Source organism: Aotus nancymaae, unplaced genomic scaffold, assembly GCF_030222135.1.
Source record: "Aotus nancymaae isolate 86718 unplaced genomic scaffold, 86718_ANA_hifiasm-v0.15.2.pri h1tg000019l, whole genome shotgun sequence".
NCBI classification, from domain to species: Eukaryota; Metazoa; Chordata; class Mammalia; order Primates; family Aotidae; genus Aotus; species Aotus nancymaae.
This window is the reverse complement of record NW_026988431.1, coordinates 6,713,600-6,740,682: the sequence shown is the minus strand read 5'-3', so window position 1 is coordinate 6,740,682 and position 27,083 is coordinate 6,713,600. Positions and strand designations below refer to the sequence as shown.

Below are 27,083 nucleotides of genomic sequence, written 5' to 3'. Positions count from 1 at the left end.
AGCTACAGATCAGGTAGACAAAACGACAAAGAAAGGCCATGAGGGAGGAAAGGGTAACAGGTGGAGAGTGTAAGAAGAAAGAAAAAGGTGCATTTATTGAAGGGGAAAGAATTCCCTCTATGAATTGTGTCCAAGATGATTTAGTCACAAATTACCTAGCACTTCTTGACTAAAAAGCTCCGATGATGTCCATTTGAGAGACAGACTTATTTATTTCAGATTTATGTGTTTTTTTAAATTTTACAGCTTCAATGCACAAGTGTCTAAAAACTCCAAAATAATAGAATTTGCAGATGAAGAAAACCTAAGATCTTATGGTTAACTAGAGTCAGAAGTAAACCTCTGAAAGCTTTCATATGTTTATGTTTAAGAAAGATGAGAAGATCTAAAAATATAAAAAACATTTGTGCATTGCAAACTGTCTGATCAATTGCTGTTTATTCTTTCTTTTCCCTAAGATTCTTTTCAGTGATTCTTCAAAGCTTCATCAAGCTTCTTTCTTTGTTGAAGCTAATTTGCAGGTGAAGGAGTATTTTAACTTTGATTTTTCCATAATTAGTACATTCAGTGTTCAAAGGCTGTTTTATGACTCTTGAGTTGTTAATTTCTGCTGCTGAGGTTCACCCTGGTTGGCTAATTTACAACCTGAGATGGGAAATGCTTCAGCCACTCTCTGGCAAAAGGTATGTGCTCCTCAGAAATTTTTCCACTGCCTAAGGCTAGTATGGGCTTCTAAGGCCAGCCTCAGCCCACACCCAAGCCCTGATACCAAATCCAGGAACTGCTTCTAAGGCCCAAAACTTTATTGCAAAACCAACTCAACTTCCATGCCTGCCTCCTTTCTCTGTCCCAAACCAAAGAACCCTTCTTCCTCTAACTGTCCTCAACTGAAATCATTAGAAATTTACATAGAAATAAAAACCCAATTCAGGGCCCTTTCCTTGTCATGGCCTTTTTATTCTAAGTAAATCATCTACTACCCCATCCTAAAGACCATAACTGGTATCTGCAACCTTTTAAGGACTTTACACCCAAGATGTGTCAATGTTACCAAGGTTAAAAAAAGATGAAGGAGAATTTTTGAATTGGGAAAACTTTTTATTCTGTTGTTGCAATTATGATGCTGGAATTCGAATATCTCTAAAACTAGTAAAACTTTAGCAAAGGCTTTGTTTCTCTTAAGAACAGGCATGGATAAAACATCAGAGAAAAACATCTTTCTTTGAACAAATGAAGAGTTGGGAGAAGCTGGAGTCCCCATTGAAAAAGGCAATTCGAGACTTAAGGAGGCTGGACTTGCAAACAAAACCCAAGAACCAGTTGGGTCATAAATCAATAGTCACTTGTAACTGCCAAAACTTCATCCATGGGTAATTGACTGTTTGCATAAATTCTGATAAAGGGAAATTTATAATCTGAGAGAGGTGCTTTTTCAGACTCTATATGCATAGAAAGTATGATAACATAGAATGGATAGTTTGTATTGGTTTAAAATTTATCTTTTTATAGCAATCTCTTACAGCAGTTTTTGCTTCAAAAATGTTGCTATAATTTTTGACCTTGCCATAAATCATATGCCACACATTTTCCCTACTGTGATTTCTGGAGTTTTTCACTGTGAGTATTTGAATAGCCAACTCTTTATAAAACTGTTCCTTGAAGAACTGGGGGCACTTTAGTCCCTTTTAAATCCTTCAGTGCTTTGCACAATGCCTTACACATAGCAAAGGCTCAATAAATAGTTGAGCCATTAAGTTGTTCTCAGAAGACACATTCAGCAAGTACATTAACCTATTAAAGGGATTTAGTGGAAAAAAAAGATAAAGCTTTTGGGGACAGAATTTGGCTGCTATCATCTTTTTTACTTTCTAATTACTAAGATTTTTTCAAGGATTAGGAGAGGGAGTTAACTAGATTTTTTTTGGCATCTGCATGCATCTATCCGAGGAATGGATAGACACGTTCTGGATATCAATATGGCAGCAAGGAGAATACAATGCAAATCAGACAATAAAATTATCACGGATATGGAAATCACTACCATTATAGAAGATGCTTCCTGTCACCACGCTTGTATAGGCACAATTATGTTTAGCTCGGTTTTGCGCATTATAATGTAATATTTTTATGTGTGCAGCAGATCATAATACATTTTCAGTTGAATAGCAATTCCAACAGTAACAGATTGACATTACCCAAATTAACTGCTACAGTAAGAAAAGAATTAAGAGCATCTATTTTATTAAACCAGTGCAATTTCTAAAATTGCCAGAATGTTAGTTTTATAAGGAGAGAAGGAAAATCAAGAAATAAATAAATATAAAGCATAACACCAGCTATGTCCTATAGATGTTTTACTTTAGAATTCTAAAAAATGCACTATTTCTTTGTGTTCTGAAATACTCATATTCTATTAGGTATATTTTTACGCAGTTTCTTCCATTCATTTTGTTAATAAACTGTTCCCTTAAATATATCAATTTAGTGCTACCAGGTGCTTGAAATTCATCCAGCTGAGGTGATCTTTTATCTGTGGCAAACCGCATTCTATGTTGTTCATGGATGATGGCACAAAGAAAATTCAAAATAGGAGACAGGTCATTGACTGCATACTATTAGTCCCTAAAAACTTAGTCCCTGAATTTTAAGGTATATCTTTAAAAATAAGCCAGTGTGGTCAGATGATTAAGGGCCCTTGTGGACTAGACCATAGCTAAGTGAACTGCTCACTTTAGTGGTGAGATAGGATATGGAAGACTTGGCTTTGCCACATCAGAGAGGTGGGCTGATGAAATAAGCCTGGAGCCTGGTCCCTACCCTCAACCCAGTGGTAGATGGAAATTTTCAGTCTTTTATCCTGAAAGTTAGCTTTTGTTTGTTTCTTTAGAGACAGGGGCTCACTCTGTTGCCCAGGCTGATCTCAAACTCCTGGGCTTAAGAAATCATCCTGCCTTGGTCTTCTGAGTAGCTGAGACTAAAGAGGAACCCCGCTGTGTCCAGGTCTCCCAAAATGGTTTGGATGATAATATCGTCTATTTTTCTCAGGGAATCCTGAAGAATTTCCCTTCTCTGATTCACCACGTATAGTTAAGAGAGCATTAGATAAATTTAAACCAGAAAAGCTGATGTTTTGGGACCTTAGAAACAAGTAATTCACATGGATTATATAATGAAGGAAAACATTCTCTTTAGGTTGGATCTTATTTATTTTGAACTTCTTAACAAAAATATGTATACAAAGCTAAAAATTTTACTGTCATGATATAGTTATGATCTTATTATTATGATACTACCTTAATTAGAACTTTTTAAAAGCACTATAACATATTAATGAACTGTGATTAAATTAAATAAATTAGGAAATAAATTAGTCATTATAATTCAATCTAAAAATCCAGTATCAAATTTACTATGGTTGAAAATGTTTCACTGTTATCCTATAACTAAGGTACTACTGTATCAGAAATGAATGGATTTTCTATTACTTTTAACTCAAATACAGGTTTTCTAGAAGGAATAATACTAATAAAGAGGAAAAGAAAAACAATGCCATAATCTGAAATTATTATTGTTAAGAATACAGATGTGGTCCATTACACCACTGACCACCATGTTTTCCAAGACTGCAGACTAACATGCCAATAGTACTAAATGTAGATACTAATATATTCAAAAGCATTTCAAATAAGTCCAGAATTAGGTCATTCTATTTAACATTTAAAAGAAACGATGGGGGCCTGGCATGGTAGTTCACACCTGTAATCCTAGCACTTCAGGAGGTTGAGGCAGGCAGATCACTTGAGGTCGGGAGTTTGAGACCAGCCTGGCCAACAAGGTAAAACCTTGTCTCTACTAAAAATACAAAAATTAGCCAGACATGGTGGTGGGCACCTGTAATCCCAGCTACTCAGGAGGCTGAGGCACGAGAATTGCTTAAACCTGGGAGGCAGAGATTGCATTGACTCAAGATCGCACTACTGAACTCCAGCCTGGGCAATAGAGCAAGACTCTGTCTCAAGAAAAAGGAAAGAAGGAAGGAAAGAAGGGAAGGGAAGGGAAGGGGAGGGGAGGGGAGGGGAGGGGAGGGGAGGGGAGGATAGGGGAGAAGCGTGAGAGGGAGGGAGGGAAAGAAGGAAGGAAAGGAAGGAAGGAAGGAAAGAAAGAAGGAAAGAGAGAGAGAAAGAAAGAAAGAGAGAGGGAGAGGGAGAGGGGGAGGGGGAGGGAAGGAGGGAGGGAGGGCCTGGTATGGTAGCTCATGCCTGTAATCCCAGAACTTTGGGAAGCCAAAGCGGGTGGATCATTTGAGGTCAAGAGTTTGAGACCAGCCTGGACAAATGGTGAAACCCCATCTCTACTAAAAATATAAAAATTAGCCAAGCATGGTGGTGGGTGCCTGTGATCCCAGCTATTCAGGAGGCTGAGGCAGGAGAATTGCTTGAATCTGGGAGGTGGAGGTTGCAATGAGCCGAGATCACGCCACTGCACTCCATTCTGGGTGATAGAAGGAGACTCTATCTCAACAAAAAAAGAAAAAAAAAAGAATAAGATAAAGAAAGAAAAGAAAAGAAAATATATAGATAATAATCAAATGGGCAAGTTTTAAGATATGCGTTTCTCAAAAAACAAAAAAATAGCTACTGAAATCTACCAATGCTTAAGGCATTAAAGAGTGTGGAATTCGACATGAGTGGTTATCAACAGGAATGAACCTCACAAATTAGAACCTCATTGACTGTTTCATTTTTAACACAGAATTACATAAGGAAAGGTTTAGTCCTTGTAAAACTGCACATTTTGACCATGTTGTCAAAATTCCAAACTGATTAATTGCCAGTAGAGAAAGAATTAAAAGTCAAGAAAGAGTCACCATTGTCTTTTGCTTGGCCTACTGCAATCTCTTCTTAACCAATTTCCCTGATTCCACTCTTGGCTCACAATGGTCTATTTCTACCCAGCAGCCAGCTATATCATTTTAAAGCCTAGTGGTACCCTCTTAGCTTGCTTAGAACTCACATCACTGAAGTCCATGCCAGGGACTATGGCACCTGCATCTCCTACTGCCTCTCCCTGCTTCACTGCACTCTGGACACACAGGCCTCCTTGCTGTTCCCTGAGTTTGGCAGGCTCACTCCTACCTCAGGATCTTTGGGCATGCTGCTCCCTCTGCTATCAATGTTGTGCCTTCAGATATTTACAGAGCTCATCCCTTTAATGCACAGCTGACCCTTGAACCACATGGGGGTAAGGGGCACCAATCCCTCATGCAGTCAAAAATTTATGTATAACTTTTAACTTTCCAAAAACTTAACTACTAATGGCCTACTGCTGACTAGAAGCCTTACCAATAACATAAACAATTAATACAAACTTTCTATGTCATAGGTTATAGTAAATATAGTTTCTCTTCCTTGTGATTTTCTTAACATTTTCTTTTCTCTAGCTTGTTAAGAAAATCACAAAGAAGATAAATTATATTTACTATTCATTACGTGGAAGTGGGTCATCATAAAGATCTTCATCTTTGTCATCTTCATATTGAGTAGGCTGAAGATGAGGAAGAGGAAGAGGAGGGGTTGGTTTTGCTGTCTCAGGGGTGGCAGAGGCAGAAGAAAATTCATGTATAAGTGGATTTGTGCAGTTCAAACCCACACTGTTTAAAGGTCAACTGTATTCAGGTCTCTGCTCAAATGTCAGGTAATTATAAAGCCCTTCCCAGACATCTCTGTTTAAAACAGCCTTTCTCCCTGTATCTACAATCACTTTCTATTACCTTGTCTTCTTTTTATTTTTGTCCAAAGCACTTAAATCTAGTTTTATTTATCTATTATTTGTCTTCCCTCACTATGAAGGAGGGAGTCTGTGGCTGTTTTGTTCACTATTATATCAGAAGAATACTGGAATAGGCCCCAGGAAAGCGTAAGTGATTAATAAATGTTGTTGAATAAGTAAAATAAAAGATTGATTTTTTAAAATGTTGCCAAGATTCTCCCTGTTAAAACGAAGGGTAAAAATAAAGTTGTAGGTATGATTTTTTGAAGAAATTGACAAACTTATTCTAAAATAAATAAGGAAATACAACAGACCTAGAATAACCAAATCAAACTTGACAAAGAACAACAAAGTTGGAGGACTTATACAACTTGTTTGGAGACTTCTTAAAAAGTTACAATATCAAAAGATACAGAGTTTCAGTTAGATGGGAGGATAAGTTCAAGAGATCTATTGTACAGCATGATTTCTGTACTTAATAACAATATATTGTATTCTTGAAATACACTGAGACTGGATTTGAAGTGTTCTCACCACAAAAATGATACTATGTGAGGTAATGCATATATTAATTAACTCAATTGAGCCATTCCATAATGTGTATATATATTCAAAACATCAGGTTGTATACAATATATAGAATTTTTGCCCATTAAAAATAAAATAAAACATTTTTTTAAAAGTTACAATAATCAAAACAGTGTGGTATTGGCCTAAGAAGAGACATATAATCCATGAAACAGAATAGAGTTCAGAAATAGATCTGCAAGAAAGGGGAACGCTCACACACTGTTGGTGGGACTGTAAATGAGTATAGCCACTATGATGAATAGGATGCAGATGTCTTTAAAAACTAAAAATAGAAATACAATATGATCAGCAATCTCATTACTAGGTATTTATCCAAAAGAAAAGAAAGCAGTATGTTGAAGAGATATCTGCATGCTCATTTTTATTACAGCACTATTCACAATAGCCAACATTTAGAATCAACAACGTATGATTAAGTAGATCAACAGATGAATGGATAAAGAAATAGGATATTTTTCAGTCTTAAAAAAAGAATGAACTCGTAATTTTCAACAACATGGATGGAACTGAAGAACATTATGTTAAGTGAAATAAGCCATGAACAGAAAGAGAAATACAGAGTGTTCCTACTCACATGTGGGAGCTAAAAAATATTGAATTCAGGCTGGGCGCAGTGGCTTATGCCTATTATTCCAGTATTTTCAGAGGCTAAGGTGGGCAGATGACAAGGTCAAGAGATCAAGACCATCCTGCCCAACATGGTGAAACCCCATATCTACTAAAAATACAAAACTTAGCTGGGCATGGTGGCATGCACTGTAGTTCCAGCTACTAGGGAGGCTGAGGCAGAAGAATTGCTTGAACTTGGGAGGTAGAGGTTGCAGTGAGTTGAGGTCATGCCACTGCACTCCAGCCTGGCAACAGAGTGAGACTTTGTCTCAAAAAAAAAAAAAAAAAAAAAAGGCTCACACCTGTAATCCCAGTACTTTGGGAGGCGGAGGCAGAGGCAGGTGGACTACCTGCTGAGATCAGGAGTTCAAGACCAGCCTGAGCAATATGGAGAAACCCTGTCACTACTAAAAATACAAAATTAGCTGGGGCACGTTCCTGTAGTCCCAGCTACTCAGGAGGCTGAGACAGGATAATTGCTTGAACCCAGGAGGCGGAGGTTGCAGTGAGCTGAGATGACACCACTGCACTCCAGCCTGGGCAACAAGAGTGAAACTCTGTCTCAAAATATATATATATATATTGAATTCATGGAGATAGAGAGAGGAAAAATGGTTACCAGAGGCTGAGAAGAGGAGAGGAGAGGGGACATAAAAAGGGGATGGATGAGTACAAAAACACAATTAGATAAAAGGAATAAGATCTAGTGTTTGGTAGCAAAATAGAATGGCTATAGCTAACAATAATTTATTGGATATTTCCAAATAACTAAATGAATGGAACTGGAATGTTTCCACACAAAGAAATGATAAATGCTGGAGGTGATTGATATCCCAATTACCTTGATTTGATCATTAAACATTTTATGCATGTATCAAATTTTCACATGTATACCATAAATATGTACAACTATTATGTGCCCATAATAATCAAAACTTTAAAATTTAAAATGAAAAAAATCTACAAACAAAAAAGAAAAAGTAGATATATCTATAAATACATTGTCAAGCAATTTTCAATAAAGATGCTTAGCAAAATAATGGGAAAAGGCTAGACATTTAAAGAAGTGATGCTGGCAAAATTGGATACCCAAATGGAAAAAATAAAAAGTCAATCTCTTCATTATTCTATACACAGAATTAAATCAGAAGAGATCATAGGTCTAAAACATTTACAAAAATATAAAAGATCTTATTTTTGCAACCTTGGGGTAGGCAACAATTTTATTTAAAAGAGGCAAAAAGCACTGACTACCACAAATAACTACGTGAATAAGTCTTTATAAAAATTAAAACTTTCTTTTCATCAAAAAAAGACATTAATAAAATAAATAGCCAAGCCACAGACTGCACAAAATGTTTGCCATACACATGTTTGATAATAGGCTCGTTATCTGGCATATATCACAGAACTCCTACAAATCAACAAAAACAGACAGGCAATCCAATAAAATCACAAGCAAAAGATTTGAACAGTCATTTAACACATACACACACACACACACACACACACACACACACAAAGATATATAAGTAGCTAAAAATCAAGCAAACATAAATGTTCTCAACATCATTGATCATAAATGCAAACTAAAACCAGAAAGAAATATTATTACTCTACAAAGGCTAAAATCAAAAAGACTGACAATACCAAATATTGGCAAGGATGCGGAAGAACTATTCGGCAGTTTCTTTAACAGTTAAACGTCCTCCTTTCCTAATTGAATACCCTTTATTTCTTTTTCTTGCCTGAATGCTCTGGCTAGAACTTCCAGTACTATACTGAATAGGAGTGGTGAGAGAGGGCATCCTTGTCTAGTGCCAGATTTCAAAGGGAATGCTTCCAGTTTTTGCCCATTCAGTATGATATTGGCTGTTGGTTTGTCGTAAATAGCTTTTATTATTTTGAGATAAGTTCCGTCAATACCTAGTTTATTGAGGGTTTTTAGCATAAAGGGCTGTTGAATTTTGTCGAAGGCCTTCTCTGCATCAATTGAGATAATCATGTGGTTTTTGTCTTTGGTTCTGTTTATGTGGTGAATTACATTTATAGACTTGCGTATATTGAACCAGCCTTGCAGACGACATGATTGTATATCTAGAAGACCCCATCACCTCAGCCCAAAATCTCCTGAAACTGATAAGCAACTTCAGCAAAGTCTCAGGATACAAAATCAATGTGCAAAAATCACAAGCATTCTTATACACCAAGAACAGACTTAAAGAGAGACAAATCAAGAATGAACTGCCATTCACAATTGCTACAAAGAGAATAAAATATCTAGGAATACAACTAACAAGGAACGTAAAGGACCTCTTCAAGGAGAACTACAAACCACTGCTCAACGAAATAAGAGAGGACACAAACAGATGGAGAAACATTCCATGTTCATGGTTGGGAAGAATCAATATCGTGAAAATGGCCATACTGCCCAAAGTAATTTACAGATTCAACGCTATCCCCATCAAGCTCCCAATGACCTTCTTCACAGAACTGGAAAAAAACCACCTTAAACTTCATACGGAACCAAAAGAGAGCCCGCATAGCCAAGTCAATTCTAAGCAAAAAGAACAAAGCGAGAGGCATCACACTACCAGACATCAAACTATATTACAAGGCTACAGTAATCAAAACAGCATGGTACTGGTACCAAAACAGAGATATAGACCAATGGAACAGAACAGAGGCATCAGAGGCAACACAACATATCTACAACCATCCGATTTTTGACAAACTTGATAAAAACAAGCAATGGGGAAAGGATTCCCTGTTTAATAAGTGGTCTTGGGAAAACTGGCTAGCCATATGCAGAAAGCAGAAACTGGACCCCTTCCTGACACCTTACACTAAAATTAACTCCAGATGGATTAAAGACTTAAACATAAGACCTAACACCATAAAAACCCTAGAAGAAAACCTAGGCAAAACCATTCAGGACATAGGCGTAGGCAAGGACTTCATGACCAAAACACCAAAAGCATTGGCAACAAAAGTCAAAATAGACAAATGGGACCTAATCAAACTCCACAGCTTCTGCACGGTGAAAGAAACAGTCAATAGAGTGAATCGGCAACCAACAGAATGGGAAAAAATTTTTGCAGGCTACCCATCTGACAAAGGGCTGATATCCAGAATTTACAAAGAACTAAAACAGATTTACAAGAAAAAAAACAAACAAGCCCATTCAAAAATGGGCGAAGGATATGAACAGATACTTCACAAAAGAAGACATACATGAGGCCAACAAGCATATGAAAAAATGCTCATCATCACTGGTCATTAGAGAAATGCAAATCAAAACTACATTGAGATACCATCTCACGCCAGTTAGAAAGGCAATCATTAAAAAATCTGGAGACAACAGATGCTGGAGAGGATGTGGAGAAATAGGAACACTTTTACACTGTTGGTGGGAGTGTAAATTAGTTCAACCATTGTGGAAGACAGTGTGGCGATTCCTCAAGGACCTAGAAATAGAAATGCCATTTGACCCAGCAATCCCATTACTGGGTATATATCCAAAGGATTATAAATCGTTCTACTATAGGACACATGCACACGAACGTTCATTGCAGCACAGTTTACAGTAGCAAAGACCTGGAACCAACCCAAATGCCCATTGATGATAGACTGGACAGGAAAAATGTGGCACATATACACCATGGAATATTATGTAGCCATCAAAAATGATGAGTTCGCGTCCTTTGTAGGGACATGGATGAACCTGGAAACAATCATTCTCAGCAAACTGACACAAGAACACAAAATCAAACATCGCATGTTCTCACTCATAGATGGGTGTTGAACAATGGGAACACATGGACACAGGGAGGGGAGCACTATACACTGGGGTCTGTTGGAGGGGAGTAGGGGGGACAGCGGGGGGTGGGGAGTTGGGGAGAGATAGCATGGGGAGAAATACCACATATAGGTGAACGGGAGGAAGGCAGCAAATCACACTGCCATGTATGCACCTATGCAACAATCTTGCATGTTTTTCACATGTACCCCAAAACCTAAAATGCAATAAAAAAATAAAAAGATATATAATTTAAAAAAAAAAAAACAGTTAAACATACAGCTACCTATGACCCTGAAATTCTATTTCTAGGCCTTTAAGAGAAAAGAGTTAAAAACACTTTTGTATAGGTCTTTTTGTAAATATGTTTTCAACAGTCTTACGAACTTCAAATCTGGAAACAACATAAGTGTTCATCAACAGAAGGATAGATAAACAAATTACGGTGTAGCCATATAATTTAATACAGCCTAGCAATATGAACAAATTACTAATACACACCACATGGATGAATCTCATAGATATTTTATCATGGAAAAGAAGCCAGCCACTAAAGAGCACATGTGTTTGATTTAAATGAAGTCAAACAACAGGCAAAAGTAATTTAGAGTGACAGAAATCACCAGTCTTTGTCCTGGGGCAGAGAATTGTATAGCAAGAGGCATGAGGGAACATTCTGAGATGAGATAAATGTTCTGATTCTTGTTTGGGTGGATGTCACACATGTGCCAAAAGCTATTGAACTAGGCACTTAAAGATGTGTACATTTTACTACATGTAAATTATATGTCCATAAAAAAAGAGAGAATTATAGTGTGGATGTGAGAATTGTGTCTGTATTTGTGAGGGAGCCTATAAGGCATTGCTTTATTTTCATAAAACATAATAAGCGTAGAACATTTCCAAAACAAGTCATGATTTTTCCTGATACTTCTCTTCCCACATCATTACTTGTTGCATTTTCACAGCCTTAGGGGAAATTCAGTCGACAATTAATCAGACAATAAAAGCAAAGATGTTCACAAAAATATTGTCCTTTAAAATACATCATTTTCTACATGGCTTAATTTAATCTCCTAGCAGAGGACTGCAGACACATTCCTTTAGTGGTGTGCTCAGCAATTGTAAATGACATATGGTATAATAAAAATAAAGCAACCCAGATAAATAAATAGCACATTTTTTAATTTGCATTAAGAAAATGAGAATCCAGATGCTTACATATCTGTTCAATTCTTACGTGATCAACTTTAGAGACATCTGAGAATTTATGAAAACTATCAATGTCTATCAACATCTGCTAAAAATCATAGATTATATTAGAAAACTACAATAAGAATTTTGTAACAAAGAAGTGAAATTATCAACAGTTGGTGAATTTAAAAAATAATCTTTCCTAATAAGTGTTCTACCAGCCTTGTCCTCCAAAGTAGATAGAATTTAAGATGACACTTATGTATATCATATTTTGACTCTTTGGCAATATCAAATTATCATAGGAATCTTTTTTTAGATTCACCAAAAGCCTAGAGAAAATTTCTAGGACTCACTACATGAGCATTTACTTACCATAAGCATGAAATAATTTACCAAGATCAGATGTGTTTGTTTGAAAAGTAGTTTTGGTAGGAATGTAGAGGATGGCAAAGGGAGGGAGATGATCCCAGATAATCTGGCTGGAACTGATTTAATCAGCTGGCAGGTCCCCAAAGTGGAGCTGAGGCATCTCTGAGATGAGGAAGAGATTCAGCCTGTGGACAACAGCTTTAGCCCATGACCGAGATTTCCAGCCTGCCCCTCCTGCCAACCATCCCTATGGACTTTGCCCTTGCCTCGTCAGTCCCCACAATCACGTAAGCCATTTCCTTGCAATAAATATCTGAATATGTATCTACTGCTGCTTCTGTTTCACACATTTTGTGCAGGAATGTCATATATATGACACATCAGCATCTCTGGTTGCTAACAGTAATAAACAACAGTTTTCCCACCCCACCCCAGCCCCCAAGTACACACGTTCCTTAACGGCACCTAGGACAGGTGGTATACTGACTGAATCACTTGGTAGAGGTGAGGAAGAAACTAGAGACAAGAAAGTTGGATCTCGCCATGATCCAATGCAAGATAATGAGAATGAGAACTGAAAGGATAAGATGGATTTGTCAGACATTTCAAAGACAGCATTAGTAGAGCTTGCTAACAAAATGAAGATAGGATTTCAAAGAGAGTGAATTGAAGATGTCAACATTCCAATTAAGGTGATATGAGGAGACAGAACATGACTGAGTCAAGGGAGGAGAATCCATTCACTGTGGACTTGCCGAGCATAAGTACCTGTCAGACATGCAGGTGAATGTTCAGTTCAAAATATAGGTCTGGCACAAAGGAGAGACTGAAATCAGACAGGCAGCTTTGGTGATCTCCAGCAAACGGGTGTGGAAATTATGTTGTGAAACACATCCCAACATATTTTGCCTTCTCAGAAAATTTGTGCACTTCTCCAGAGCTCTTTTCTTCTACTACTAAGACGAGGTTATGAGGCTGTGTCTAGATCCAGGAGAAGATGAGGAAAAGAATACCCAGAGAAAAAGAAGTCTGAGATAGATGCAGGAGTAGCTTCTGGCAGAAAGGTAGGAACTGGAAATTTCTTCTCTAGCTCAAAGTAAGAGCCTGCCAGAAGGAAGAAAAAATCAGAGAGCAGGTGCAATCATCCTTGTTTTTCTTCTCACATTCACTCCAGCAGATTTCAACCTTGGGATTAGAGTTGGGCTGTTGATGAAGATACACAGAGGGTTTGAGGGGGAAACGGGTGCAGACAGAAAAGAATGGGAGCTTTGAAGACACTTCATGATCATCATAACACTGTAGACATAAGGCCCATGACAGCAGAGGCCTTGTCTATTTTGTTCACTGTGGTATACCTTGTACATATAGTGCCTGACACCTATTACACACTCAGTAAATACTTGTTGAATGAATAATTGAATTGCAGGCACCTGGGATAGAACAATAGAAAAGGATGAAGAAGGCACTGGAGCTGATGGGGCTGAGATAGTGTCCCCTAGTCCCAGTAAGGTCCCCATGGGCTGTATGTGGTGTGGACGGGAATCCAAAGCACCCATGTGTCTTGTGCCCACGTAGAAGACAGCTCTGGGGCTGGCTGGTGAGTTCACCTGGCCATCACTGCACTCAAGGCCACAGAGCAGGCTGCTTAAACTAAGAATGCCAAGAAAGTCACAAACAGGCCTCAGAGGATCAGGAATAGTAACCCCAAAGTGGAAGCTGAGGCATCATGGGTAATTCCTTGGGTTTAAACCATGATGAGAAAAGAGGCCATGAGTTACAGATGCCATAAACATTTAATAAGGACAGGTGTCAGCATCTCAAAATCACAAGGTTTATTTCATCTAAGTTCAGCAGGGGCCAACAGAAGAAGACCAGAAATAGGGGAGGGACAACAGTGGATGGGGAGCTGGGGAGAGATAACATGGGGAGAAATGCCAGATATAGGTGATGGGGAGGAAGGCAGCAAATCACACTGCCATGTGTGTACCTATGCAACAATCTTGCATGTTCTTCACATGTACCCCAGAACCTAAAATGCAATAAAAAAAATAAAAAGAAGAAGAAGACCAGAGAGTCCCTGACCCTCTCCCATTAACATGGGGATGCTTAAGCTTTCTCCTGTACTATGCTGCCATCATGGGAGGAGGAAATGGAGAAGAGAACCCTTGGGATGATAAAGAAACATTTAGACAAAAAGAGACTGATATAATTGATCCTGACTACTACTATGATTTTCTGCTACCAGTACAAACAGGGGTTCAAAACAAAATGAAATATAATTGTAGAAAATAAAGTTTCCATCTTGTACACCAATTTTTACCCAAATTCATGTAAAATGAAATACCATGAGACTAGATGGAAACCACTCAAGGGAAACCAGTCAAGAGAGGCAAAACATCTAAGTTAAAAGGCCAGGGTTGGAAGAGAAAATGAGGAAGAGTATTCAAAGAGAGAAGACAGAAACCAAGACAGAGGAGTATAATGGAAAACACTGTGGGAGGAAAGACTTTAAAAAAGCAGGTATCTGCAATAAGAAACAATAATCCTTTAGTTTGGCACCTTGGTTGTTAGGTATTTTGAAGAAATTCAAAGTTTTAGTCCACATTACCCACAGGATTGAATTCAAACACCTTAACGAGGTATTCACAAACACCCACTACCTAGCTCGAGCCTACTTTCCCAGGCTTTTCAAACCACACATATAAAAATATGCATTGTAAATCAGCAGACCCAACTTTCGGTCCTGGAGCTGTCCCTAACTAGACAGATGACCTTGGATAAGTTTTTTAACTTCTCCTGGTTTCCCTTTCCTTGTGCAATTAAAACATAAAACAATTCCATTTCTAAGTTTGATTCTTAGTTTAAAGTGAGCTGAGCTGGAGTTTCGGCACTTATGTTATTCTTTTTCACCCAGGAGTGACTTTCTTATCGAGTTATCAAGACCCTCTCTTCGTTTGGCTCTGAGAGCCTCTCTGGGCCTCATTTATTCATTTCTCTCCCTCAACTCATTTATTTACCCACATTTTTTGGAATCATTAGAAAGTTCCTCCTGCATATGCACTTCTACCTTGTTTTGCCAAGTAGATTATCAGCCACTTCATGACTGGGGTCGTTGTTTATAATTTTTTATAAATTTCACTATACCAAGCATAATGCCTTACATTCAGAAGACATCCAACAAATCCTTGTTCCTTCATTATTAATTATAAACTATAGGCATTTTCAATCTTTTTCTCCTTGTGTTATAGATGTGAAAGCAGTTCTCAAAACTGAACAAACTTACTAAACTAGTGAAAGGAAATCATCATTCAGCCTTTAAATAGGGGTAGTGAAGATAAACTTCCTGTCAAACATCACTGGAAGAAGTTGTGATTCCCGCAAGTCTCACACTAAGAACATGCTTCTCTCGTGATTACTCTTCAGTCTTCCTGGAACACTCGATTCTGCTCCGTTTGTACATGTAGAAATATGCTTTTTTTCACCCATTTAAATATTAGTCTAAAGCTGTATCTACAAAATCCCAATAATTCTAATGGAATTGCAGTTTTCCATTGATTCTCCAGGTTCAATCTGGCTGAATTTCTTTAATACCCATTACTGTATTTGTTGGTAAAGATCTAAGCAGCAGACTCTTCAGAAATGTCTTGAATTGATTTTTCTGCCTGGGGTGTGAGATCTAAGGGGTAATGATTCTCTGTGTTCACTACCCTTGTACAGTGCCAAAACATGATCATGATTTTGACTATCATGATGCCACAATACCCTCTACATGACAATACCTAATTATTACACATTTAAGTTAAAATTTTACTTCCTTTTACCCTGCGTGATTCTTATCATTCTCAATTCTATGCTCTCCTTATGATCTCTTATTTTAAATTATAAGAATCAGAAAACATTCTTCAAAAGGCAAGTCTTGCTTCACTTTCGTAGTGGGTAAACCACAGTACACAGAGTAAACTTTTCAGTGAAGACTTTTCTGGCCTTCTAAAATATGTATTAGTGCTTATCTTTTGTAGCGCATTATAAAAATTGCCATAATTAAGAATAGACTAGAATATGAAAGTAAATAGAATACTTCCCCATGAAATAGCAGCCTTTAATGTTTCTTACCAATTGTTTGCTTACCCACTAATTTGCAAAATTTCAGTAATTCACAGTGGATCTCCTTATTGGTGCTAGGAATTCACAAAGTTCTACTGAACCCACTAATTTCTTTTTCCCTTAACTACCATTTATCATTGGATTGTGTAACTGCATTATTGATATTAACTGCTCTGGGAGAACATTCCAGTACATTTGAAATGAGACCATCATAATACTGCTTAAGAAAAAAAGAGTCATAAAATTTTACACCTATAATTTTTCTTACAGTAGTGGTGTAGATGTAAGTTTTTAAAAATAATAATTGGTCCCCAGTGAGAATAATGCCAATTAACTGCATGCTGTCTTTTGACGAAATGCAATCTTACTTTCTTCTTGCTTCTTTAACAAAGCTGCATTTGAGGGTGCTAAGGCTGGCTAGCAGCAGATGCTAATAAATATGCATTAACTGCATGCCTGATATATGGATTTAATGTAGAGACTACTTGGACAGGTTAGCACTAGATTAACAAGTTCCATCAGCAAACTATTCTAACAAAAGCTATGCTCATTTTATATAATTGATGCTATCTTACAATTTATGCCAGTTTTAAAGTCACACAATATATTCAAACACATTAACTCATTTATCCCATTACTCTCTGAGGAAGATAATATCCCCCACTCCTTAATTTACAGATGAGTACACAACTTCTGGAACATTAAAATCTCTCCCTTGGCTTCAGAGCTCTCCTTTTATTTTACCTGGAGATAGCCTGAGAGCTAGATTTCTACAGTTAAAATGACTCCCCAAATACATATGGAAATACTGATAAAGGAAATGATATGATATCTGAGATTTACTTTGAAATAATCTGGGGAAGGCAAGAAGTAGGTGGGAATAGAGATGATACAGGAGTAGCCCTGAATAGCTAATGGTTGAAGCTGGGATGGGTATAGGAAGAAATCTTTGCTTTTATAAATGTTTGAAATTTTCCATAATAAAGAATTTTTTAAGCTGAGAAGTATAAATAAATAGATAAGTAATGGTCCTTCTCAAGGTGTTTTGCTAAAGATAACAGAATTTCTGCTGTTAGATTGCAAACTAATACCATTCAGCCCCACATCAGCCACATGAATCTAATATGAAATGACACTTTCATATACTAGTGAAAATTAGCTAAGTAGCTTTGCAGTGCAGAACTTAATAATAGAAGACCCCAAATACCTAAGATATATAGAAATAGCTAAATCTCATGCATTTTAGTCTACTAGGAACACTCTATTTAGAATGCAACATGACACACATAGAATGATGTGTTTCTCATTGTTGTCTAATTATTATGAAGTCAGGTAGTGAAATAACAAGCAAAGTGAGCTCTAACTCCCTGTCTGTGAGATTTAACTATGTTCAGCGAGGGCTATAACTTCAAGTTATCTGGTTCCTTTACATAAACATATAACTTAAATAATCATCATGGAATGTTCTGCAAAATTACAGCTGGGCTCAGCATTTAAGGCAATGAAGATGAAAGACTTTCCTTCCCAAATGAAAACTTAAGGTACTTCTGGATTCCAAGTACCTTAAGACAAATCCACTAAACAGTAGTACTTCCCTCATTTTCAGAAAGGAGCTCACTGGAAACACTGTTACTCAAGAAATCAGAACTGCCTCTTTGAGACCAACTTCTTACATAACTTTCACAGCTGAGTTGGAGCAGGTTCTTAGGATCCTGAAACCTAAGAAGGAATGTAATGACCAGGTACCCTAAGAAAGAGCTTTATGATCCTATTGCCTTGGGCCCACCCCCAGGACAGAAAAAAAGTGAGCATTTACTGGGATGAAAGGCTTCTTACCAGACTGTCACCGGGTAGAGGCCCAGAATATGAGCAAACAACAGATCACAATTGCAACAAAGACGCAGAAGAAAGAAAATAAGAGACAGCAACAAGAGCGTCACCGGCACCATCACTTGCACGTTTGGACATTTTAGCTTTGGCATCGCTTTTCCAAGCAATGTTCAGAAATATACTTAAATATTAAAACAATCTAAAGACTCTTGGCAAGAAAAATAAAAATACATATTCTGATTTGAAGCATGGCAACATCATTAATACCACAAATGGCAATGAAAGCAATTGCAAAGACCAATAAGAAAAATTTTAAAGGCAAATGTTATTTCCTTCTCTAAACTCACATTTCATCCATATTCCCAAAAGTTGCAGTCAGATTGCTGAAAAACTTTAACATAAGCATTCACTGCTAATTTTACAAGACTATAACTTAAACTTTGCTAAGAGAACTTTGTGATACCTCTGATTTTTTGCAATATACAATAAATTATGGATTCATTCTTAGGAAGGTCAGTTATATTGAATTATCTAATTTATAATATACAAAAATGGAAATAAATATGGAACTATATAATACTGAAATATTGCCTGTAACTATTTTTCTAACTCTCGATGACTGTTCCTTAAAACAAGCATGAACAACTTCAGACAGCCCATTAAGATGTATTTTGAACTCTAATTGAAATATTCACACTTACGTGAGATAGCAGAGCCAGCTCATGGTGACATGTGACGGCGTTCCGGTTGGCTTCCATAAAATACCTTTGTGTGCGTTTTCGTTCCCGTTCCAGCTTCTTCTCCAAAGACAACTGAGATGTAGATAAGTTGTCTAAATATTTCATCATGACATCTGATATCATCGAACTGACTTCTACAATATCTGGACGAGCTTCCGCATCAGGAGTGAGGCACCTAAGAGAAGATAAGCTCATTATAACACTCTGGTCAATTTGAGAGCAGGCCACAGAGTGTAGAGGGTCAAGGTGAAACTCCACTGTGTCCACTGTGTCCATTATAGAAGAGGTATTTTCACTTAAGATAACCTGAGATAAAATGGATATCAAGCACAGCTTTAAGTCTAAGATTTCTCAAAAGGCATTTGGAAAGCTAAGGAAAGAAAGGGGAGGCAGCATTGTCCTCTTTGCACTTAGGCTGAAAGGTAAGTGTTTCAGGCTCAGCATGAAGATGCACTCAGGATGGGCAGATGGGATCCTCTTCTCCTGCATTGGTTGGCTGCTTTCTGAAATCACTGGCTACTAACTGGCAGGTGAGAAAAAAAGGCCAGGATCAAACCTTTCATTAGTGACGATATTCTAAATTCTTAGACTGCAGATGTTTAAGCTGCTTCAAGGTAATTTTAGCAGCTGAATTATCAGCTGAGCTTTTTAAAAAATAATAATAATAAATAGCAACATAAGTTAGTTTTACAAATTATATAGTTAACATATGGTGGTACATGGGAATGGAAATGACCTCTGTTCTCCTGGCATATAGTCATCTCCTTGCCCAAGGCTACTCCTGGTCCTGTATTCGCCATCACTAGAAAAGTGAGAACACAAGATGGAACATAACAGAGAGAACACAAGATGCAGCTTAGCATCATAATTCAGCATTTAGGCTCTGGATCATTTTGCTGGGGTTTAAAACCTCATTCACCGTTCATTAGGTCAGATCTTGGGCAAGTTACATAGCTTCTAAGTCTCAGATAGCCCGCCAGTCAAATGGGATAATTAGAGTATCTACTTCCTTAAACTGGTATGGTGTTTGAATGAAGTAATCTCTGGAAGTCTACACACATTATAAAATTTCAATAAACCGAAAAGAAAATCCACACTTTCATGTATCTTCCATCCCTTCCCACATTTAACAAACACCAAAGTCCTGTGACTTCCACCTTCTAAATATTTCTTGAATCTACATCCTTCCCCTGTAATCCCACAGCTATTTGGCTATTACAACATCACTTGCTTGTATTACTGAGTCTCCTAAATAACACACTCATTTCTTGTCTACCTCTGGTCTCTACTGCAAACTGCTAACCAGAATAATATTCCTACATCTGACTACATTATTTCTCTACTCAAAATTCTCCAATAGTTCTCATGGCCCAGTGGAATAAAATTAAAATTCCCAGAACCTATACAAGGTCTCTCTTGAACTGGTTCTTTCCTTCCTCCACTGTTTCCCCTCCTCCAGAAACACATCCAATGCTGCTACCTGCACTTCCCCAAATAGTACCTGTCTCTTCCATGCCCCCGTTTCTTTGCTTATTTTATTTCATCTGCTTGATTTTTTTTTCTTTTCTTTTTTTTTTTTTTTTTTTTTTTTTGGCTAGTGATAGCTTGTCTTTCCAAGACATCATCTTTTATATTCTTGCCAAAATCCCACTCTTTTTCCAGGCTCCATTAAGAAGGCTTTTGGACTGCCCTCAGATGGAGATCCTGAGCCCCTTTTGTACATTCTCTTTGCACCATTTGCACTTACGTACTTAAAACTATTATAATTATTTTATTATAATGGCCTGTTTTACTACTAGACTGGAAACTTATTGAGAAGAGGGACAGGTGTCCTCTTCACTATGATCTCCTCAGCATGTACAGCGGAATCTGAGTCCTGATAGGTATTCAGCAGATGAATGAATGAATCAACGAATAAATCCACAAACAAACTCAGCCTAACATCTAAAAAGTTTGCCCATCCATAACCCAAAATATGTGGCCATAGACTTTTGGATTCCCAGGAACATTTCCCACCAGAAGTTCCAGGAGAGTCTCATTGCTCTGAAATGACTCCCTGCTTAGGTATTTAAGAGAAATTCTTCATATATGTATATATGTATATTTTTTTTATTGTACTTTAGATGCTGGGGTACATGTGCATTCTTAACAGCAACAGAATCAGAGTAATAGTACATGCTAAAGATTGTCTACCAATGGTTCTGTAAACACATAAGCATAAAATCTGGTCCTAGAAAAAATTGGGGATGTTCTTCTCACCTCATCTACTTTGTCCCCACTCCACTCTGAGAGGCCAGATGGAAAGAATTAGAAGCATACCTTGTTCAATTACATTCATGTCATGTTCAAAGAAACAAAGAATTGAAAGAGGTGAAAAATACAAAGATCCATTTGTCCTTGGAGCGAGCTGAAAGTATTAACTTTGTTAGTCCTCATGACTGCTTCTGAAGCAAAGCGCCAGGCAGCTTATGCAACCAGGCACAGAGAAAGAAAAATAATGCAATTATTTTAGTAGAATATTTTGTGGATAAAAGGAAATGTTCTTCCTTTTTAAAAAGTAAATAGACAATATCCTCTTAATAGTATACTGGTAAGTAAAAATAGTAATGATGGTACTGAGCAGAACAAAAAAAAAATATTTATTTTCCACCCCAAACTCCTCAGGGTTGCTAAGTTATTCTCCCAATTTGAAGGCCTGCTAGGAAAGACAAGTTTCAAAATCAAATGTGCTTGTATAACACATGAGCAAACAGGAAAAAGGAAAAATGCTGCACATTACAAATGCGAACTGTGTGAGCTCTGCTTCACAACGATATGAAAAATTAAAATGAGAAGATATTAAAACAGGAAAAAAGATATATATGATTGGAAATAATATATAGTTTAAGAATGATTATAATAAACATTTCTGTTAAGAGCTGTCTTCTATTTCAAAGGCTCTATCAAATTGCTAAAGATTGGCTCTGAGCCTGATCTTTTGCTGAGTCATAAATGATCATTAAGAACACTTTTGCCTTGATGTGTCCCTTGCATCATTGCTTTAAGAAAATAGGAAATTTGAGTTTGTTCCCTAATTCTTTCAGAACTTAATTTTATAATGCTAAAAATCCAAAGCAAATTAAATATGCAATTGCATATAATTCATGATTGATTTCAGTTTTATGTCAAATTTTCTAAAGATAAAACTTTATTTGGAATGTAAACCCAGAAAATGAGGAGTCTTAAATAACTTTAAATGAAAATAAATTTGTTACAGAATGCACCCTGCAATCTTAATTTATTGTCAGATATAAAATTGAATTGTCAGCTCTAACTTATTATGTCATCTTAGTATTTTGAATTAAAAGCAGCCTCAAATTAAGAAGCTCTTTCTGTCAGCAAAGCCTTCACTGACACTGGTCTCTGAAATGCGTTATCCATTTTGCTTACTATTTGAGAGTTACTGATTGTTCAGGTCTCAGATTACATGTCATTTCTTCAGAGAAACTTTTCCCAAATTCCCAGAGTAAGGTAGGTCCTTCTGTAATCTCTCATTGCCCTCTTTACCACTTTTCATCACATTTATCACAATTTGCTTTATATACTTCATTCAATAAATAATATATTATTAATAATAATAATACATAATTTTACTGAGTGCTTACCACTTGCTGGGTACTGTGTGTCAGAAGCATTATCTTATTTAAGCTTTAAAACAAGTCCATGAAGTAATTACTGTTGCTACCCACACATCACAGATGAGAAATTTGGGCCTCAGGAAAGTTAAATTGAATGGAAGAGGGGGAATTAGAATCCAGTTGACTCCAGAACCTGGTAATGATCTAAACCTTTACACTCTAATATGTTTTTATCTGACTCCGCAACTAGCATGTTAACCCCAAGAGGCCCAGGTAGCCATAGCCAGTGTCTGTCAGTCTCAGAAGAGATTTACAGTCCTGTTTGCCCGGATTCACAAAATCAGAGCAATGTCTCTGTATCTTGTTCTTTGTGCTGCCCCTCCCTCGCCCTTTGCAGCACTCAAAAACCTATTACAAGGAGAAATTAAATGAGCAAATATGGTACTTGTGTCTTGACACCTCTGAAGACTCTGTCAATTTTTAAGGTACTTTCCCAAAAACGACAGAGAACAGAAACAAATCATAGAGGTGAGCAGTTTAAATATATTTGTCTGGATTCATTAGCAACAGGGCATGATCCAGTATTTGTGGAAGTCAAATGATTTAAAGACAGGTCCGTCTCATCTCCCATAATATTAGCAATGGTGATTGCCAAAACTGCTCAGGTGTGTACCTCTCACCAAACCCTTTGCTGAGTGATTCGCATGTTACTTTGTGTAATCATCACATCCGCCTAATGAGACGGTACTATTATGATTCTCACTCTACTAGATCAGAAAACAGGGATGCAGAAATAATGGTCAAATCACTCTTTGTTTTTGTAATTTTTTTTCTTTTTTTTTTTGGTGGGGGGGGTAATTTATCTTTTTTTTTTTTTGATGAAATTTTGCTCTTGTTGCCCAGGCTGGAGTGCATTGCCACGATCTAGGCTCACCACAACCTCCGCCTACTGGTTGAAGCAATTCTCCTGCCTCAGCCTCCCAAGTAGTTCTGATTACAGGCATGTGGCACCACAACTGGCTACTTTTGTACTTTTTAGTAGAGATGGGGTTTCTCCATGTTGGTCAGGCTGCTCTCTAACTCCCAACTTCAGGTGATCCACCTGCCTTGGCCCCCCAAAGTGCTGGGATTACAGGCGTGAGCCACTGCACCTGGCCTTTATTTTTATTTATTTATTTATTTATTGAGATGGAGTTTTGCTCTTGTCACCAGGCTGGAGTGTAATGGCTCAATCTTGGCTCGCTGCAACCGCCACCTCCCAGGTTCAGGTGATTCTCCTGCCTCAGCTACTCCTCCTGCCAAGTAGCTGAGATTATAGGCACACGCCACCATGTCTGGCTAATTTTTGTAGTTTTAGTAGAGACAGGGTTTCACCATGTTGTCAGGGCTGGTTTCAAACTTATGACCTCAGGTGATCCACCTGCCTTGGCCTCCCAAAGTGCTGGGATTACAGGCGTGAGCCACTGCACCTGGCCTTTATTTTTATTTATTTATTTATTTATTGAGATGGAGTTTTGCTCTTGTCACCAGGCTGGAGTGTAATGGCTCAATCTTGGCTCGCTGCAACCGCCACCTCCCAGGTTCAGGTGATTCTCCTGCCTCAGCTACTCCTCCTGCCAAGTAGCTGAGATTATAGGCACACGCCACCATGTCTGGCTAATTTTTGTAGTTTTAGTAGAGACAGGGTTTCACCATGTTGTCAGGGCTGGTTTCAAACTTATGACCTCAGGTGATCCACCTGCCTTGGCCTCCCAAAGTGCTGGGATTACAGGTGTGAGCCACCATGCCTGGCCTCAAATCACTTTTTAGAGTCTGCAGTTTACATGTCTTAGCCCCGGGTAGGCCTGTCTTCAGAGCCTGAGGCTCCTAAGACTGGTAGGTCTCAGCTTCACTGTTGTTGTATAGAAATGCTAGTGATTTTTGCACATTGATTTTGTATCCTGCAACTTTCCTGAAGTTGTTTATCAACTTAAGGAACTTCTGAGCCAAGACTATGGGGTTTTCTAGATAGAGGATCATGTCATCTGCAAACAGGGATAGTTTGACTTCCTCTCTTCCTATTTGGATGCCCTTTCTTTCCCTTGCCTGACTGCTTTGACCAGTACTTTCAATACTATGTTGAAGTATTATTAATCTTGGGCTGATTTTCAAGGGAAATGCTTCCAGCTCTTGCCCATTCAGTATAATGTCGGCTGTGGGTCAAGCCGAGAGCCAAATCAGGAATGCAATCCCATTCACAACTGCCACAAAAAGAATAAAATACCTAGGAATACAGCTAACAAGGAAAGTAAAGAGCTTTACAAAGAGAACTAGAAAACACTGCTCAAAGAAATCAGAGATGATGCAAACAAATGGAAAAATATCCCATGCTCACAGACAGGAAGAATCAGTATCATTAAAATGACAATACTGTCCAAAGCAGTATTCAATAGGTTCAATGCTTTTCTTATCAAACTACCAATGACATTCTTCACAGAATTTTAAAAAAAATTAATTTACATGGAACCAAAGAAGAGCCTGAATAGCCAAAGCAATTCTAAGAAAAACAATAAAGCTGGAGTCATCAAGCTACCTGACTTCAGACTATACTACAGGGCTACAGTAACCAAAAGAGCATGGTATTGATACAAAAACAGACACACAGACCAATGGAACAGAATACAGAACCCAGAAATAAGCCTGCATACCTTCAACAAACATGACAAAGCAAGCAATGGGGAAAGGATTCCCTATGTCATAAATGGTGCTGGGATAACTGACTAGCCATATGCAGAAAACTGAAACTGAACCCTTTACAAAAATCTGAACTGAACCCCATGTACAAAACCCAACTCAAGACAGATTAAAGACCTAAATCCAAAACTAGAAAAACCCTGGAAGACAACCTAGGCAATACCATTCAGAAATAGACACAGTCAAAAATTTCATGACAAAGACACCAAAAGCAAAAATTGACAAGTGAGATTTAATTAAACTAAAGAGTTTCTGCACACCAAACGATGCTATCAACAGAGTAAACAGACAACCTACAGAACAGAAGAAAATTTTTGCAAACCATGCAACTGAAAAGGTCTAATATCCAGCATCTATAAGGAACTTAAGCAAATTTACAAGAGAAAACGACCCCATTAAAAAGTAGGCAAAGAACTTAAACAGACACTTTACAAAAGAAGACAGGCAGCCAACAAACATGAAGTAAAGCTCAACGTTACTGATCAGTAGAGAAATGCAAATCAAAACCGCAGTGAAACACCGTCTTATACCCGTCAGAATGGCTATTGTTAAAAAGTCAAAAAATAACAGATGCTGGAGAGGTTGCAGTGAAAAAGGAACATGTATGCACTGTTGGTGGGAGTGTACCATTGTGGAAAACAATGTGTAGTGATTCCCCAAAGAAAAAAATAGAACTACCATTCACCCAGCAATCCCATTACTGGGTATATAACTAAAGGAATATAAATCATTCTGTCATAAAAACACACGCACACATATGTTTATTGAAGCACTATTCACAATAGCAAAGACATGAATCAACCTAAATGCCCATCAATTCTAGACTAGATAAAGAAAATATGGTATATATGCACCATGGAATACTATGCAGCCATGAAAAGGAAAAATATCATGCCTTTGGTAGGAACATGGCTGAAGCTGGAGCCCATTAGCCTTAGAAAACTAATACAGGAACAGAAAATCAAATACTGCATGTTTTCACTTATAAGTGGGCGCTAAATGATGAGAACACCTGGACCCATAAAGCGGAACAACAGACAATGGGATTTATTGGAGGGTGGACAGTGGGAGGAAGGAGAGCATCAGGAAAAATAACTAATGGGTACTAGGCTTAATACCTGGGTGATGAAACATTCTACTCAACAAACCCCCATAACACAAGTTTACCTATATAACAAACGTGCACATGTACCTCTGAACTTAAAAGTTAAAAAAAAATATATCAATTTAAAAAAAGACGTAGATCAGGATTGTGCCAAAGAAAGAAAGGCTTAGATATCATCCTATAAAAACAGGTGAGGAGTAATATTAGCACAAACAATGGGCTAGAAGGAGAAATCAAAGGGAAAGGGGTATCACTCCAATAATACATCCATTATATTTCATCAGAGATGGAGCTAAGTGCTAGCACAGATACCAACCCAAGTTTTAAAAGACTCAGGAAGGGGGATAAAAAACGATTCTATCTGGGGTGACTCCAGGATTTCTACAATCCAAACTACTGAGGATTTGGCTCAGTTTGGTGGGATGGAGAAATAATCCTGGGCCAACTTAAGTACCCAAGATGGTCCAGAAACAGCCATCGGCCAGATAAATGAGTCATTTATTCATACAAGCATATTTATTAAGGGTCTACTCTCTGCCAGCCACTGCTTTGGGCAATAAAAGCCGCAAACTAAACTAAGTCCCTGCTCTTGAGTTTGCATTTTGATGAGGAAGAGACAG

The 27,083-nt window shown here is 37.7% G+C and overlaps 1 protein-coding gene across 7 annotated transcripts in view; it reads right to left on the bottom strand.

Annotated features, from left to right (window-relative positions):
• NEK10 (NIMA related kinase 10) overlaps positions 1-27,083 on the bottom strand; it is a 248,798-nt gene that overhangs the window by 65,740 nt on the left and 155,975 nt on the right. For all 7 annotated transcript variants that reach the window (XM_012435538.2, XM_012435540.2, XM_012435542.2 and 4 more), the window contains one exon: positions 18,970-19,183. In XM_012435538.2, coding sequence (XP_012290961.2) covers positions 18,970-19,183 — 214 coding nt within the window. The remainder of the gene's footprint in view (positions 1-18,969; positions 19,184-27,083) is intronic.